The following is an 18,219-nucleotide window of genomic DNA, read 5'->3' on the forward strand; positions in this document are numbered from 1 at the left end:
ACCCGGGCCCAGAGTTGGAAGCGCTGCCGAGCGCCGTAGGACTGGGAGCAGCCGGCGTTTCTTTAGGGCTGGAACTGAGCGAGTGGCTGAGGCGGGGTCTCTCTCCTGTGATTATCCAGACACGCGGGGGGAGGCTGGGGCTGGGTCAAGCAAGCCAGCCTGCCTGGATTCCTCCAGGTAAACGTCTGCCCTCCGTGGGGGCCGTGCCTGGGCACCTGCAGCGCCTCCTGGCCCGGGGGTGCCTGATTCTCGGGCCCCGCCACTCGAGCAGGGGTTAAAGGGGCGGGCTGGTGTTTGTCCAGGGCATGCGGAGGGCCCTCACTGAGGTTTGCGGGGAGGGCCCTGTGGGTAGATGATGCCCCATTGTGATGTTTTCCGGTCCCCTGTGTGGGCAGTTACCCCATTGCGAAGGGGGGTGTCACTCTGTTTTGATGTCCACGGGGAGGACTGTAAGGGAGTAGTGAAGAGAGGGAGTTTGCTCCATTTAGATGTGTGTAGAGGAGGCTTTTATGGGTACGAGAGGGCTGCCGGATTTTGTTCACAAGGAGCCCTTCCTCAGAGTAGTATGGGCAAGGAGGAGGTGCTTGTTTCAATGACTGGATGGGCCCCTTGTGGTACAGAGCAGCCCATACAGATGTACGGTGCATTGCTCCCTCATTTCAGTGTCTGCAATGGCGCCTTTAGGACCATCATGTCCAGGCCTGGGAGCAATGGAGTCTCTGCTGATGATCATGAAGGCAAGCGCCTCAGATTCTCAGGCCAGTCCCGCTTCTGTGAAGGAGCGGACTTGCTTCCCAAAATAGTGTTTGCAATAGCTCTCTTATCCTGTTAAAAATGGTAGTAGGAGAAGATAGTGAATAGGAAGTGTATGTGTTTATGGTGTCTAATAATGTTTGCAAAAAGAAAAGGAGTACCTGTGGTACCTTAGAGACTAACAGATTTATTTGAGCATAAGCTTTCGTGAGCTACAGCTCCGCTCACAAAAGCTTATGCTCAAATAAATTTGTTAGTCTCTAAGGTGCCACAATTACAGGTTTCAGAGTAGCAGCCGTGTTAGTCTGTATCTGCAAAAAGAACAGGAGTACTAGTGGCACCTTAGAGACTAACCAATTTATTTGAGCATAAGCTTTTGTGAGCGGAGCTGTAGCTCAGGAAAGCTTATGCTCAAATAAATTGGTTAGTCTCTAAGGTGCCACAAGTACTCCTTTTCTTTTTGCGGATACAGACTAACACAGCTGCTACTCTGAAACCTGTAATAATGTTCGGCAAGAGAATTTTTATTATTTTCCAGTACCCCTGATTTACATACCCTTCTGTTTAAATCGAAACAGCAAAGGCCTCAATCCTTTTTAACATTTCATTTGTGTTTCCTATTGCCTTTTTATGGTGCTCTGATCCTTGTTGTTTGTTGCTTCTAAAGGGCCTGTTCGTGTACATTTTGGTTTCAATGGAAGATGAGGGAATTCACAGCATTTTTGAGGAGGGCCTCACGACTTTGCAGGATTGAGTCCTAACAGTGCACTATTCCCAGGCCCCAGGGCAGAAATTAGTGAGCAGGGCTGTCATTTTGGAACAGCTTCATTGAGGGTGACTTTGAAAATGACCAGTATAGTTTTCAGTATTTCACTGAAACCTACAGAGCAATTCTCCTTCGTGAGAGGTATTAAAATGTCTTAAAATTCATCTAGATGAGGTAGTCTGTCTCCGCATAAGCAAGACTTCTCCGCTGTGGGAGGAGGCTACTCTGCAGATCGAATCATTATTCGTTATGACTGATTTGTTGTCTGAATCAAGCTCTCAGTCTTACAGGATGTGAAAACTGTATTGCTGTTGTGCTTGCAAAAATATATTACGTTTGTTTTTCAGTTAAGTTTTTGTGTAGCTATTATTTTGAGACCACAGAGGTTTTCCTCTTCCACTAACAGCAGCATTTCTCCTGTCAGCGTCAATGATGAAAATGCTTTGGGGCTTCATAATCGAACACCACACTGCCATAAAGCATTATATTGAAGAGAATCAGTTTGCAGGCTGGGCATGCATATCAAATCAGAGGGCCTCCTGGCCTCTTTTTAATCCTTGAAGAATCTGTATGATTAGAGGCATTAGTCCAGGCTTGACAACTGTCACCAGGGCAATTTCATCCCCTCTCCTCCTTTCTCTCTCTCCCGCCCTCCCCGGCGCACCTCTGCCCCTTAATTCTTTTCAAGATTCAGTTCAGAGCAAACTTGGACTGTAAAAAAGGGGGTGAGAATTTCCTTTAAAGCCTCAGAATTTGGAAATATGTTTTTCGTGATCTGATAAGTGTTTCATTTTAGCAGAAAATGGTGACTCTTTCCCTGGGGTGTATTCTAAATTTACATTGGAGAGAAGTGTCACACAGTTTTGTTCGTTCATTTTGCATCATGTTGTCTTGCTTTTTTTTTTTTTTAAATCTGTTGTGTTGCATCACATCATAAGTGTAGCCCATAACATAAGAAACTAGGAGACACAGCAGAGAAAGCACAGTGGGGGTTAGGAGAAGAGACTAGGTGACTGTAAGTGAACTCTGCAGCCTCTTGTTCTTGGGCTGTTCCAAGGAGCTGGAGAAGCCCCTGGGGTAACTTAAATAGTTCTGGAAGTCTGTCTGTCACAGCACTGTCGTGCAACTCCTGGCTTGTCACCTACACTGAGTTCTCAGGTGTAGTATTAGACTGTGCCTGCCCTGGGGGAATTCTCCCAGTTGAATACAGGGCTTTTAGGGCCCCTTTGTGCCAGCCCTTTTATGTGATGTAAGGGGCCCCAGTATTCTATGTTGCTTTGACATCTGGGATGAACAGTCTACAGTTCTTGCATTAATATTTTGTTTCTCTACTTAAAACAGAACTGTTAAATTTAACCAAAAAATGCTTTAATTAATATCTTTATCACTGCTGTAGAGAAAAATACATCTTTTTTTTTTTTTTAAGCTACCAAAAAAAACCCCAACACATCTACAGAAGCTAATGTGAAAATGTTGAGACTTTCTATGACTAAAGTTATTTAAAGTAAACAAGTGGCTGATTTTCAATTTAGGAGCTCAATTTTAGGCACTGAAGTTTGAAAATTTTGGCCTAACATTGGCCACTCTCTTACCACTTCAAAAGTTATTTTTCCTCCCTTGGTATCCTGCTGTTAATTGATTTAACTCGTTAGGCTGACCTCACACTTGGTAAAGCAACCCCTCATCCTTTCATGTATTTATGCCTGCTCCTATATTTTCACTCCATGCATCCGACGAAGTGGGTTCTAGCCCACAAAAGCTTATGCCCAAATAAATTTGTTAGTCTCTAAGGTGCCACAAGGACTCCTCGTTATTTTTGTCAATGGCTCTGAACCTGCACCTTATTGCATGCCGGAAAATCACTGTGCCCTCTCAGAATCCTATGCATATCAGTGGGGCTTTGTGTAGGCAAAGCGGTGTGTCCCAACAAATTGCAGGGTTGGGACCTAAACCTGTATACTTATATTTGCAAACGCTTACTCCTACTGGAAATTAATGGGACTACTCGTGTAAGTAAAGTTAAGCACATACTGAAGTCCATTAGCAGGATTGGGGCCAAAGCGTTTGCAAAATTGGAAAGTTTACAGCTTGAATTTACAAATATGCATGTTTGTAACTTTACTCACATGAGTAAAGTGAGTGAGACAACTCATCTGAGTAAAACTATGCATGTGCATGTCTGCATGGTCAAGGCCCGAGTCCTTGCGTTCTTTAAGTCAAGGACCATCTTTTAATCTATGTTTGTATAGCACCTAGCATAGAGGAGTCTGGCTCCTGATAGGAACCTCACGGGGTGGGTTTTTTTTTTTTTAATATAATCTCTTTAGGATTAATTTGATCTGATGTAGTCGATTTCTGCTGTGATAAGTAATAACAAGTATGTGTTAGTTAAATAGGATGACCATATGATGATTACTTTTTTAGAAATTAGTCTATTTATAGTACATCAGATACAATGTATTTTTCTTTAGCAGATACAGCATATGGTCTGTTTAAAGTAAAGATGTCTTTAAATTCATCTACGTGTTTGAACCAAGAAAGCCATCAGAAATTAAAAAGAAATTTTGAATGTTTGAAAAATTCACAACAACAGACTACTTCATCACTTCAAGATAATCCACTTCAAAATTTACAGTTAGCATCCTGGGAAGTTCTTGAAAAGGCCCAAAAGAGTGGGAGATCAAAGTGCCCAAGATGTGGTAGTTCAAGGATGTTTTATTGTTATTCATGTTATGTTCCAGTTGAAACTGTGCCTAGCAAAGAAATTCCAGTTGTGAAGGTTAGTGAAACATAACATATTTATTGTGGCTATTATTTGTTAGTGTTGGGGGGAGGGGGGTCTGTGTGAATACATTGCCAGCGTTCTCTTTTTCTAGGTCCTCTTTAACACAGTGGTAATGATAGATGAATAAATTATGATAAAGTAGGGTTAGTTGTCTGGTTTAAGGAACCAGATGTAAGAAAATTGATAGTTAAGGTTTCAGTTCTGCAAATACTTATGCATATGCTCAACTTTGCATATACAAGGAGTCCCACTGAAGTCAATGGGACTCCTCATGTGTAAAGTTATGAAATTGAGGGATTAGGACTAATTCTTTAAACTCTTTTTTTAAACCATTCTCACCAGAGTTCTCCAAATTGTAAGTACCAGTGGCATAGGCATTTTGAAATCAAGATGAGATTGTTTGCTAAAAAATACACTCTAGGAATTATTTTGGGGGAAGTTCTATGGCTTGTCGTATACAGGAGGTCAGACTGGACCAGGGGTGGCCAACCTCTGGCTCTGGAACCACATGCGGCTCTTCAGAGGTTAATATGCGGCTCCTTGTATAGGCACCAACTCCAGGGCTGGAGCTACACGTGCCAACTTTCCACTGTGCTGGGGGGGTGTTCACTGCTCAACCCCTGACCCTGCCACCCCTTCCCGCCCCCTCCCCTGAGCCTGCCATGCCCTCGCTCCTCCTCCCCCTCCCCCCCAGAGCCTCCTGCACACCACGAAACAGCTGATCGGGAGGTACGGGGAGGGAAAGGGAGGCGCTGATCGGCAGGGCTGCCGGTGGGTAGGAGGCTGCTGATGTATTACTGTGGCTCTTTGGCAATGTACATTGGTAAATTCTGGCTCCTTCTCAGGCTTAGGTTGGCCACTCCTGGACTAGACAATCACAATGGCCACTTCTGGTGTAGGAATCTGACTCTATCGTGGGGGTGGGGGTTTGTATAAACAAATGCTAGGGAGCTGCACCCATTTAAACCAAAGCTGAATATGACTCAAAATGTGAACTTAAAAAAAATAAAGAACTGCTCATAGTTGTATAACTAAGTCAGTTAACTATTTTCTTAAAATATATTGTTTTTCAGCTGAGATAGGGAATAAAGCTTTCAGAAGTGCCAAGGTCCCATTTACAAAAGTCACTTCACACTTAAATGCCACGAGCCTATTGAAAATTGGACTTTGGCTCATAAGTCAGGTGCAAGTTAGGTGCTTTTGAAAATTTTAACCATTGTGCTTGACTCTGTTCACCTTGAAATCAAAGAGTTTTGTATTAATTTCAATGGGTTGAATACCTAATACAAATAGGTGTTGACAGGATTGGGAGCATAAGGCTGCTAAATTTAAATACATAACTTCTTTTGTCCATTATTAATAATTGAAAATTAAAATTGATAACAAAAGTATCAATAGAGCCTTCACTTTAGCGACATTAGAGTGTCAAGTGTGCACATGTAATAGCTAAATTGCTTATTATTAAAAGCAGTGAGTGCTATTTCCTGTGTATTTTAATCTGATTTTCCCCCCCTATTTTGAATTAAACAGTATAGTTTTTAAGGAACTTCTGTTGAAATTAGGAACTTCCATATTCTTATATATCTAAATCAAAACATTTTTAGGAAACTATATGAATTTACTATATATTTTAAAAAGTTTCTGTCTGGGGATTTCCTAGACATATGTCCAAATTTGTTTATATGTCTGCCATTTTTGTTGTAGCTTCCTTTGAAGATTGACATAATTAAACACCCAAATGAAACTGATGGCAAAAGCACTGCTGTACATGCTAAACTCCTGGCACCTGAAGATGTTACCATTTATACATATCCTTGCATTCCGGAATATGAAGAAAAAAGACATGAAGTAAGAAATTCTGTAACAGGGCTGTGCGCTGGGGAAGTGTTCATGTGCCTTTCATCTCCCAACTCTTGCTGATATTGCACTCCCCCTTTGCAGGGGGAGTGCAGATCCAACTACTCTGCCACTATTCCTCCATGAATCCATTCCACCCCACCCAGAGCACGTCTCTGCAGTGCATAGGGATATGGACATCCTGCCGGGCTCATGGAAATTTGCCTCCATGTGCAGCCTAAATGCACTGATTCTGTTGTGTCCACGATCCTCTGCACCCACAGAGAAGAGAGAGGATTTGGTTCATTGCGCTTTGTAGCGAGTATTTTACTTACTGCATAGAGCAGAAGTGTCAAACACCAAGCCTACTGGCCGCATTGCCCTGCTTGATGGAGTTATGTGGCCTGCTTGGCATATTCAACTTCTGCAGAATCTAAGCTTTTATTTTGTAAAAAGTAATTTTCTAGTATTTCCTGGTGCAGGGAAAACCTACCAAATGTAATTGATACATGTTGTCGTCTTGAGTCAGAACAGAGCCTGAAATAATGACTGTGAAGAATGAGCACCCGGTCCTCAATTTCACTGCAGTGAGAATTCTGAAACCTAACAAATATGTAATGTCAGCATTAACAAATGGGAAGGAAAGAGTGAATGATTCATGGATGTGGGAATTGGTATTTGCTGCAGGGATGGAAATGTCAAGCAAAGAACAGGGAAGAGGGAGAGAAACAGAGGAAGGAGGATAGGGAAGACTGGGGAAAAAAAAGAAAATACTGCTGATCCTAAAGGAGGTCATAAATTCCCATTAAGATGCTGAATGTAATAAGGAGGTTTAATTATTGCATATAGGCCATATTATACTGTTGTTTTGTGTGACATACCATTGACATCAGTGGGAGTTCTGCTGTGATTAGAGGTCAGACTAGATGATCTAATCGACACTTCTGGCCTTAAAATTTATGAATTAATTTAGGCTAACAAGTAGTCCTACATTTATACTCTGGCCCATAGACCATAATTAAAAGTGGAATTTGGCCATCTTCACAATATAAGATTGCACCCTGGCATAGAGAAATAGATTAGTGTAAACATCCGCATAGTACCTTGCACAGAAAATATTGGCTGGTAGGATAACTTTGTTTAACATGTATGGAAGTAATACACATGTAGGCTTGGCAGATTTTGATTTATATATATATATATATATATATATATACACATATATATAATTTTGTTGGATATCTTTAAACATTTTATTTTTATTGATTTACGTTTTCACGTTGCATGAAATTTTGGGTTTTAAGCAATTTGTCAGTTTTTATTGGGTTTTTTTTGTTTGTTTTTTTTTAACATTTTCAGTTGCAGGAAACTATGGGTACATCAGACAATAATTATTTAATGACAGCCTGTAGTAAGTTGTCAAGCAGCGTTTTTCTATCTTTGCCTATCTGTAAATTTTCAGTTATTGGTGGTGGAAACATTTTTAGTCTGTTTGGATATGTATGGTGAAATTGATATTTACTGACATTTACTGTTTAAAAAGCTAATTCTGCCAAGCCTGTACATATTTAATGAAACCCTTGCAAATAATTAATTTAAACAAATCCCTTACCTTAATTTAGTTTTTCTTTTACCCTGTCTCTCTTCTTACCCTTTGGGGCATTTGAAATACATTTTCAAAGAGAAGTTCACTTTCATCTTGTATGGATTTAAATGGTTTTATTTGTGTGTGTGGATTACTGTACAGAATAGATATTTTCTTTTTTAATAGAAAGTTTCTGGTAAAGTTTCAAGAACTTTTAACATTTTCTATCAAAATGGCACTCAGATCTCTCTATTTGTTTTCATTTTAGATTGCACTTATCTTTCCTGGTCCTAACTCAATTTCGGTAAAAGATATTATTCTCCATCTGCAAAAAAATGTTCAGAAAAATGTTAGTTGTGGCAATGATGATGATTCTTCAGCAGAGCCATTTCTCAAGAAAGCAAAAATAGAAACAAAAGAAGATAGAAACCTAAGCGAATACAAATCAAACAGCAGGAGTGAAGACACTGTACTGAAGAAAGTAATATTTATTGACAGTACTTGGAATCAAACCAACAAAATAATCACTGATGAGCGACTCCAAGGTAAATAAGTAAATAAATAAAATGGGATGTTACAGCTATAGTAAAGTGGCTAAATGAAATATACGTATTTCTTTCCTAAATGCAAAAGACCTGATTGGATACCATAGTGATGAGCAGGGTCGAAATACATACATGAAAGTAGATCTGAACATACTTCACATCAGGGGTTCAATTATATGACTTAAAATGGAGAAATCTAAAGGTGTGGCCGTTTTTTTGTTTGGTGTCGTTCCCCCGCCCACCCCCGCTTTTGTCAAATATCTGAACATGTTGTGTTACACAGAACCTAGTTCTCCCTGACAGTATCAATAATGCCATCAGTGGAAAACATCATACGAGTATTGCTGCTTTTATTATGAATTAGCACAATGTTCTTGTAGTTCTGCACAGCCTTCATTGTGTTATATTGATTAGAAGGATGACATATTTAAGCATTCCACAGAGAATTAAAATGCGTAACAACAATTTGGCAGTTTTATACTTGTGCTATGTAGGGCTCAATCCTGCTCCCATTGAAATCAATGGCAGTTTGAAAACTGACTTCACGAGAGCGAGAGCAAGCCCTTAGGGTGGAAGGCACATTTCCTTCATCTCTACTCTGTGTATTAGCTGGCAGGTGTATTAGCAAGTATGTATTTCTCAACTTAATTTCTACCAGCATATGGAGTGGGCATCAGAGGTTTCCTGCATGGAAGATGAATGCTGCTTTGCTGCCCAGTTAGCTCATTAAAAATACTACATATGAGCATAATTTATTATCCAATAAAAATCCTATTACTAAATATATTTAACATAAAAATTCTGTTATCAAATAAATTGATATACACTACAGTGATGTATTGCTTTATCGCATGGTGTAAATGTGAACTGATTTAAGGCACTTAATAATCCTATTCACAAAGGATGAAATTCAGGAAACCAACATGCAGCTAAGAAACTTGAGATTTATATGGGTGTCTTGTTTGTGACTAAGGAGAGAAAATCCTCCCCCTCCTTCAGGGCCAAGTCATCGGACTGCACCACAGCCCATCCCTGTACCTAATTCAGCCTATGAGACAGAATGGTAGCTTCTGCCTTCTAATCATCTAATCATTGTGGTCACCACCAGTCCATCTGTTGCTCGTGCCTATAACCTTCATGCACATCTTTGACTTACACCTTTTTCTAGGTCCTCAAATCCAGGCTAAACTTAAATCTCACAGAATCTTTTGGCATAACATCTCTAAGATATGACTATTCTTATCCATCCACACAGCTAAAATTCTCCTCCAAGCTCTCGTCATCTTGATTACTGTAACATTCTTTTCTCTGGCCTGGACAAATGCAATCTTACCACACTTAGATCATTTCGGAATGCTGCTGCAATGATCACTTTCCTAGCCCATCATTTTGACCACGTTACCCCTCTCTTTGAATCCTTCCACTGACTCCCCATTCTCTATTGCATCAAACATAAGATGCTTGTATTTAGCTTCCAGGCACTTCACAGTAAATCGCCACCTACCTATCACCTCTCATTTGCCAGTGAGCTGTCGATGCGTGCCTCCAGTCAGCCCATGATGCCAGCCTCCATCACCCAATTGTTACATTTTCAAATAAACGCTTTTGTACTTTCTCCCATGCTGCCCTACATGCTTGGGAGAAGCTCCTTGTAAATGTCCACACACTTACCTCGTTTCCATCTTCAAAACTCCTTTTCTGTGATGCCGACAAACAGCTCAAAAACTGTTAGGCTGCTGGTGGGCAGAGATCACTGCCTAGCTTGCTGACCAATACTCTTGTTTTTATTTACTTGAACTCCCCCATCTGTCTGTGTCCGTTGTCTTGTGTTATACTTACACCATAAGCCCCTTAGGGCAGAGACAATCTTGTTCTGTTTGTACAGTGACCACCATAATGGGCTCCTGGTCCATGACTAGAGCTCCTAGGCACTATAGTAATACAAATAATAATAATGTAGGGATTTCGTCTACTTAAGAGTTGACCCAGTGGACCCTTCCCCAGGTTATATAATCCCAAATTCTCTACTCCACACCACCCTTCTAATTCTAGTCTAGTCAGAATCTTATGCAGTCCTTGTCACCAACGTACCTGAGTGCCTTCCAGTAGTCCATTAAGTAATGTGACTAATATGTGTTACGTGTGGTTCATTCTCTCTTCTCCTCTCCCTATGAGTAGGTTAGTGTTTTTGTTTTTTTAATATGTACACACTATGTGTTTATATTAGAGAAAGTAAGTCAAAAAAGTGCACCTTGCACTTGAAGCAGAAGGTGGTGAGATTTGTTCTGGTCCTTAGTTCCTGTGGAAGTTCCTTCCATAGTCTGGGGTGGTTCTTGACAAAGCTTTGTCTCCTACACAGATGAGCTTTGCTGTTGTGATAGAAAATTCCATGGTGTCTGATGAGTGTTTGACCGCAGTTTTCATTCTGGAATGGCACCTTGAAATTAAGGGCGGAGACCATGAATTTGAATTGACATTCTGTGGGAAGCTAATGTAGAGAATGACAGACAGATTTGATAACCTCCATTTTGTTCAGGTTCAGTTTCAACTAACTCTTCTTCCATCTTGGTTGTGGTGGTGGTACAGTTGTACATGGTGAGGGATAAGTAGAGCTGTGTATCATCCCCATATTGTTGGCATGTGAGTCCATGTCATCTTACCAGTTCATCTAGTAGCTACATAGAGATGACTAAAAGGACCAAAACCTGAATTGTACTTTATGCAGAGCTAGCATGGAACCAAATGCCTTTATTAGCAGAGGATGCAGAGACTCCTTTTGTGTCCATGCCACTCATGTCTCCCTCAATTCCCCCTATTATACCTCAAATAGGACTAGCTGAGCTTGTGTACTGCCTTAAAGACATGAATTTCACCCCTACCTCTTACACTATGGACTTGTTAGAAATTCTTTTGTGGGTTGGTTGTATTATTTTTCTCACAGGAAAATTGATGGCATTCACATCGGTCTGTATGCACCTCAACTGCACCCATCAGAGTTACACAATCACTATAATTCTTCTGTTGCCAAAAAATAAGTTACTACAGTATTTGTTCAAATAGATAAACTTAAAAGAAATACTGGAGAGAACCATTAATGAAGTGTGCCAAGAAAATGTAAAATAAAGTCTGTTTTGTAAGCCTGCGTTTATATATTTCAGTAAATCTAGCTAATTGCACTTACAAGTGAAAGCAATATGGGATATCAATTAGCCTTGGAAATAGACAACCTAGGAGACTTGGACATAATTAAGTATTTCTAAATCTTATTTGGAAAGTGGTGTAATATATCTTTAGAAAACCAAACCAAACCCAATTGCATTACAGACAGGAAATATTTGAAAGTTGCTAATGCTTGGTTAGGATTGATAGATTACTTCATTAGAAATCAATGATCACTGGATCTAAAAAGTAAACTGTTATATTCAGTATTAATGATTACTTTCCCAGAGGTAATGCAGCGTAAGTATGGCTGTTAAAATAGAAGATTGCTTAGGTAATTTTTCTGTAGGCTTAGTCAAATCTCTTTTATTAGTTTACATATTCTCTTGTGCAAATATATGCCATGCATCTGCTTCAATTTTTAAAGCATCTATGCTCCCTTCTACTTCTGCAAGTAAATGATAGCCTGTAACTGTACATGGAAGCTACTGGAATGTGGCAGGAACTGTCTCTGTGGCATGTTGCCCCTTTATCCCATCCTCTGGAGCAGCGGTGGGCAACCTGCAGGCCACACGCGGCCCATCAGGGTAATCCGCTGGCGGGCTGTGAGACAGTGTTTACAGTGACTGTCCGCAGGCACAGCCACCTGCAGCTCCCAGTGGTCACAGTTCGCGTTCCCGGCCAATGGGAGCTGCAGGAAGCCGCGCATGCTGAGGGACGTGCTGGCCGCCACTTCCCACAGCTCCCATTGGCCGGGAATGGCGAACTGTGGCCACTGGGAGCTGCAGGTGGCCATGCCCGGACAGTCAATGTAAACACTGTCCCGTGGCCTGCCAGAGGATTACCCTGATGGGCTGCAGGTCTCCGCTGCTCTGAAGGCATTTTGTGAGGAAGGTGCAGGTCTGCAAAGATTTCCTGCCCCTGTTCCCCACCCAAAAAAAAACAGGAGATGGGGGAACAACTTCATAAACTCCTGTAGGCTCCACCTATAAATAATGTACAAATCCTTTTTCTTTATGATTTGGACACCAAGGGTGATTCAAGGGACAACAGTTGGTAGGAGAGCCCTAGCAACACAGAGGTAAGGGACCAATATGTGGCTTCCCTTTTCTTGGGCTAAATTCCCCAAGATCCACAGAGATGTTGAGAATCTGCAGATTTAGAGAAGGGGGCTGAACCCCTTTCCACTTCCACATAAGGGACAAACAATAGCAACCAATTCAAGAACTATAAGGAAATTCCAGTGAGCTGAAACTAGTGGAGCTCTGAATCCCCTGCACAATAATATCGAACATGGGGATTCAGCAGAACCCTTCAGCATGTGCTTAGAGTCAAGCATGTTCAAGTGCTTCGCAGAATCAGGGAGTAAAGCTTTAGTTGTTAAATAAAACTACAGTGTGTTGGATTAAGATTCACATACTCAGCGGTCTCGCAAATCTTTATCAAGACACAACACTCAGCAGGTGGTGATCAGTTACTTGTAACTGAGAAGCTCATCAGCATGATTTCATCACAGTCCTCTCCAGCACCTCCCTTTGTTGCACAAACTTATTTATAATTTATCTTTTCTTATACATTATATATTAGTCTCTCATTTTCATGTTAACTCTCCTCCCCAACACTACAACTTGTGTTACTTTAAAATTGTATTTTCTAGTTTTTTAGCGAGGTTTTTTTGGGTCAAAAACATAATTACTTTGCAATTTCTTACACATGCGCAGTTCTACTTTTGCTTATTCTGTTAAATGTGGTTAGAACAGACCAGGGGTCAGCAACGTTCGGCACACGCCCATCAGGGTAATCCATTGGTAGGTCGCAAGACATTTTGTTTACATTGACCGACTGCAGGCACGTCACTCCCCCACAGCTCCCATTGGCCGGGAATGGCGAACCAAAGGTTGCCGACCCCTGGAACAGACTCTTAAAATTCACAGCAGGCCTCTTTCAAGCCTAAATGTGCCTTCATTCCCAATACAGTCATTAAAGTAGATTAGAATGGGAGCTTGCAGGTTTTCGTATCTATCATCACAGATCTGGATGTAATTGTGAAGAAGTATGGTTGCTTGTGGTGATGATAAAAGCACATAGAAGAAGAATGGGAGCATAAGAACTAAACTCTGAAAGGTGACCGTCAGCCAAATGAAGTGCATGTGAGAGAAAATAGCTTCTGTATGGACAAAATTTGTTTGTTCTCCATATGTGTGTGTTCTAAATGTCTATACTTCCATCCTGCCTAAATCCCAGATTGGCACAAACATTTATTTTATTATTTGAGCTCAAAATATGTGGATACTAAACATGAAAACAAGTCAAAATGTTGACTTCCTGGATAGTCTGAGTTACACTCATAAGAACAACTAGTGTTTGTAACAAAATATTGCCTTTGGCTATATAGATACAGTACAGAGATGATGGAAATATGCTCAGTAAACAGTAACACTTAACCTCTTCTAAATTTTTTGTTCTGAAACTCTTAAATACTCTGTGCTGAAATTAATTGATCCTGTGCCTGTATTCTCATTGGAGTCCATGATCTGACTGTTGTTTAACATCTTACTTCCCTTTCCCTGCCCCCAAATGTTAAGCGATGGGAACTTTGTATTGGAGGAATCTTCCCTACATTTTAGTTCACCACTTGTAAGGTGAAACCCTGATTCTACTGAAGTCAGTGGGAGTTTTGCTATTGACTTCAGTTGAGCCAGAATTTCACCCTTATTCTTTTGGTTTATTGTGTACTCCTCTGTTAAAAGAGGTCATTGAAACTTTATATAGGAGATAAACTAGTGTCATGAAAACTGCCTTTAGTGTAAAAATTAAAGGAAATGATTAGCCTGTATCATTTTTATTATCCTCAGTTTAGACACATTTTTCATTACCAGTTTACATACTGTTTAATGCCTGTTATGACATAGTGTACTTTGAAAAGAAAATTCTATTAATATACATGTTGTTAGCTGTGAAATAAATAGCTAGACTCACCTTGTGATTGCACCATAAACAGTTAAATGTAGTTTGAAGCTATATAAAAAGTACAAAATTGTAAGTGCTGGGCTCCAGGCCAGCTTGGGCTCCTGAAATAGGGCCATTTGGAGATGGACCAAACTTCTCTGTCTGTAATTTCCAAGCAATTCTCAGACCATGTTGTAATTACTGATGTTGAACTATCTCAAGATACAGATTTTGCAACTTAATGTTAACATTTAAGAAGATAGTTCAGAGCCTGATTTTGCAAACATTTATTACACACTGTAGTGCTTGCTAACCTAATTGATCCCATTGACTTAGTATGCATTTTTAAAGAATTTTCAGAGTAGCTGACATGACTTCAATGGGGTTATTTTAGGGTAATATGGGATTGCACTTCAATAAGATTATTTAGGGCTCAGTAGTGAGGAGGTTGCAGCATCAGGGCCTTCAGTGGCTTTTGAATCATTGCATGATTGAAATCAGCATCATTTATTTACTTTTATTCAGTTTTCTAAATATAACGAACATTGTAAGATATTCATGTAATATGGGTCATATCAGGCCATTAGGTTTTAAGCAAAACTCCACTGATTTCCGTTCCACTGAATGAGTTCTGCTTAGAAATAGATGATGCATTGAATATATATTAAGCACTACTCCGCCTTCTCTAGACACATTAATTTCAATAAAATAAAAAAAAGTAAAAGAAAAAAGCAGATAGTAAACTTACATTTGTCACCAAGCCCTTGCATGCCCTGCCTTCAACAATTTTCTTTCATAAGTGACCTGTTATAGCCATTCCAGACATCTCAAAATCAAATCCCTGCAGAACTATACCTTCCACTCTAAGGCCCTTAGCCCCATCATACAGTTATGTCTGGTCTTGAGTCTTTGCAGGATTGGGGCTTAAGGTCGTGTTGCTGCAACTTGATCTATGTGGGCAGGCCTTAAGCCTAGATAGAGACTCATTGAGTCAATGGTATTGTGTAGATAAAAGATCTATCATGAAGATCAAATTGTAGGGTCTGGGCCTCAAGTAGAAATATTTATAAAACTTACCTTTTTTGACCCCAGTGAGGATGGGGGAATTATTGCCAACATTAAAAAGCAAAAACAACAACAAAACCCCTCAACAGCTGACAATTGTGTGTATCTTTGTGATGTTACATATAAGATTGGCGGGATTCGATTTTTATTGGTAAATGTTGATTTCACAGTACCCACACAAACCTAGGGAAAAATGTCCATCAATGATGATGATTAAGGTTAAGATTCTGTCATAGATATTTTCAGTAAAAGTCAGGGACAGGTCCTGGGCAATAAACAAAAATTCACCTGTCCCTGACTTTTACTAAAAATACCCTAGGACGCGAGGACAAACAGAGCACTGCTGGGGCTTGCAGCTGCCCTGGTCCTGCTGCTGCTCCTGTGGCCTGGGCTGATCACTGCTGCTTCAGCCCCGGGGGGCTGACCCAACCCCTGCCATTGCGCCAGCGGGCTCAGGTTTGGCCGCCGGTCAGCTGTTCCAGCGGCCGCTGCTCCAGCCCTGCTCCAGAAGAAGTCATGGAGGTTCCAGAAAGTCATGGAATCCAGGACCTCCATGACTGAATCATATCCTTAAAAATAATTGAAACTTCCAAATAAGCGGAGTAAGAAAAAAGGTGCTTGAGAACCTGGAGTTTGATTTAAGGCTATTTGCTCTGTATATTTTCATGTGTGAGGTTGATGATTTGTGTTTAACTGTTAAAGTTTTAACTTTTTGAATCTTAATGTCTGCTTGTGAGTAAATAATTGTCAGACTCCACACATGATTTCCTGTAATTGTGAAAATTTAAATCAATAAAAATGTAAAAAAAAAATATTTAAAACCCAGAATTTTATGCAACTGTAAAAATTTTAATTGATAAAAATGGAAAGAATGCTTAAAAACAAACCAATATCATCCATCAAAATTATAAAAAAATTGAATTCTGCCAAGCCTAAATATATAATAAATACCTAGCTTTTATCTAGCACTTTTCACCATTACCCTCATTGTAGAAATGGAGAAACTGAGGCACAGAGAGGCAAAGTGACTTACCCAATGTCACCCAGCAGGCCAATGGCCAAGATGTTAACAGAACCCAAGTCTCTCAATTCCCAGTCTGGAGCTCTGTTTGTTAAGCCACCCTGCCTAACATTTGTCTCCTTTTTCTTGGCAGGGTTACTACAAATTGAGTTGAAAACAAGGAAAACTTGCTTTTGGCGTCACCAGAAAGGAAAGCCAGATACATATCTTTCTACAATTGAAGCCATTTATTATTTTCTTGTGGATTATCATCAGGAGGTTTTAAGAGAGAGCTCCAAAGGACAATATGACAACCTGCTTTTTTTCTTTTCATTTATGTACACGTTGATAAAAAACGCCAAGAATTCTGCAGGAAAAGAATAAGCCAAGCTCTCCATTTGTCTGTGAATAGCACCATGTTTGTCTTTCTTTAATTATGATAAAGTGTAGTAATACAATTTTTTGTCTGAATGACATTTGAGTTCAATAATAAAACACAGCGTATTACAGTCTGGAGTTGTCTGTAATGCTGCTCCAAATGCAAGAGCAGGATCTGGTTGTGCACACACTTGATGCGTAATTTTAATCACTACTTATTTCAATGACATTATGCATGTCCCTAAGGGTTGGCCAGTTAGGGCCTACTTTGTGAGTCTGACCCTGCAGTACACACCTTGGGTAAAACACAATGTGTCGGAGGCAAGGAATGGAGGATTAAGACCTCAGACTGGAAATAGTAAGATCTCAGGATTTTAAAGAGGAGTGAATATGTCAACATGGAATCTCTTTCTAAAACGTACAATGTAGTTTAGGTGATTATACTGTGCAGGAATGTGCTGTAACCAATCAGGTTGACTTTATGCTGTTGATATTACAATTGCTTACTGAAATGATTAGGACAATATTTCATCGGGGGAAAAAAATTAAAAGACCCAAGTTAGTTGACTGAATGGAAAACAAATGATAAACTTTGTTAGTTTTAAAGCTGGAAAAATGATTTAGTTATACAGATAAAAATATAGGCCTAGATTCATAAAGGTACTTAGGTGGGGTGATGCTGAGCAGATCCTGGTAAAATTTTTAAGTGTAGACCAGACCTAAGCTGGCTAGATATTTCTGTCTTTTTCCTATGTTGGTGAGGGAGTCACAAGTCTTGCAAAAGAGACAAGAGAAATCATAATAATTAACCTTTTTCAGAAATCTGTGAGTTTATTTTAGCTGTATCTTTTTTTTCCTCAGTAAACCTGGCCAATTTTCCATCTGCATTGGTCCTTCTCTCCCCTTCCAAAGGGGGGAGCCTCAGTATCCGAGGGCAAGTAAACAGCACTGTGAAAAAGGCATTAAGAATTTTTGTTTTTAAACTTGTATAGAATTTTGTTTGGGGCTATCACACCAATTAATTGTTGTTTTACTTTTGTCTGAAGTGTACCAAGGTATTGAATTAATCACAATAAACAGAGCATTGAAATACAAACTAAAGAGCCACTTTTTCAGACAGCTTCTAGCTAGTCTCCAGTTTTACATGTCCACCCAATTTCACTTCTTCAGGTAGGCATGAAACAGGTATTTATTTATTTTTTTTGCACATGGAAGTCACTCTGTGTACATACACAAAAGTGAAGGTCAGGACTGACCATTTGGCCCTAGGAATAGAAAGATTGTTAGTTAGTATGCATGAATTAAAATAACACTGTTCATAAAAGGCACAGATTCAGGTTCAGAATGATAAACAGCATTTCAAATGTGATGGTGCAGCTACTAAAGTGAAAAGCAAGT

At 40.0% G+C, this 18,219-nt stretch overlaps 1 protein-coding gene across 1 annotated transcript; it reads left to right on the forward strand.

Annotated features, from left to right (window-relative positions):
* The first annotated feature begins 43 nt into the window (after positions 1–43).
* On the forward strand, positions 44–17,899 carry DTWD1 (DTW motif tRNA-uridine aminocarboxypropyltransferase 1). Its single transcript, XM_074964780.1, has 5 exons — positions 44–177; positions 3,991–4,298; positions 6,009–6,152; positions 7,994–8,270; positions 16,598–17,899. The coding sequence occupies exons 2-5, from the start codon at positions 4,023–4,025 to the stop codon at positions 16,825–16,827; spliced, it is 927 nt and encodes a 308-aa protein (XP_074820881.1). The 5' UTR covers positions 44–177; positions 3,991–4,022; the 3' UTR covers positions 16,828–17,899.
* The last annotated feature ends 320 nt before the right edge of the window (positions 17,900–18,219 follow it).

The sequence above is a fragment of the Natator depressus genome, chromosome 10 (assembly GCF_965152275.1).
Source record: "Natator depressus isolate rNatDep1 chromosome 10, rNatDep2.hap1, whole genome shotgun sequence".
Taxonomy (NCBI): Eukaryota; Metazoa; Chordata; order Testudines; family Cheloniidae; genus Natator; species Natator depressus.

Excerpts from the sequence above, each read along its gene's own strand:
- DTWD1 (XM_074964780.1), top strand. The coding sequence starts at position 4,023 with ATGTCTTTAAATTCATCTACGTGTTTGAACCAAGAAAGCCATCAGAAA. Across the intron at positions 6,153-7,993 it reads ATGAAGAAAAAAGACATGAA|ATTGCACTTATCTTTCCTGG; the intron begins GTAAGAAATTCT and ends TTTTCATTTTAG. Across the intron at positions 8,271-16,597 it reads CACTGATGAGCGACTCCAAG|GGTTACTACAAATTGAGTTG; the intron begins GTAAATAAGTAA and ends TTTTCTTGGCAG.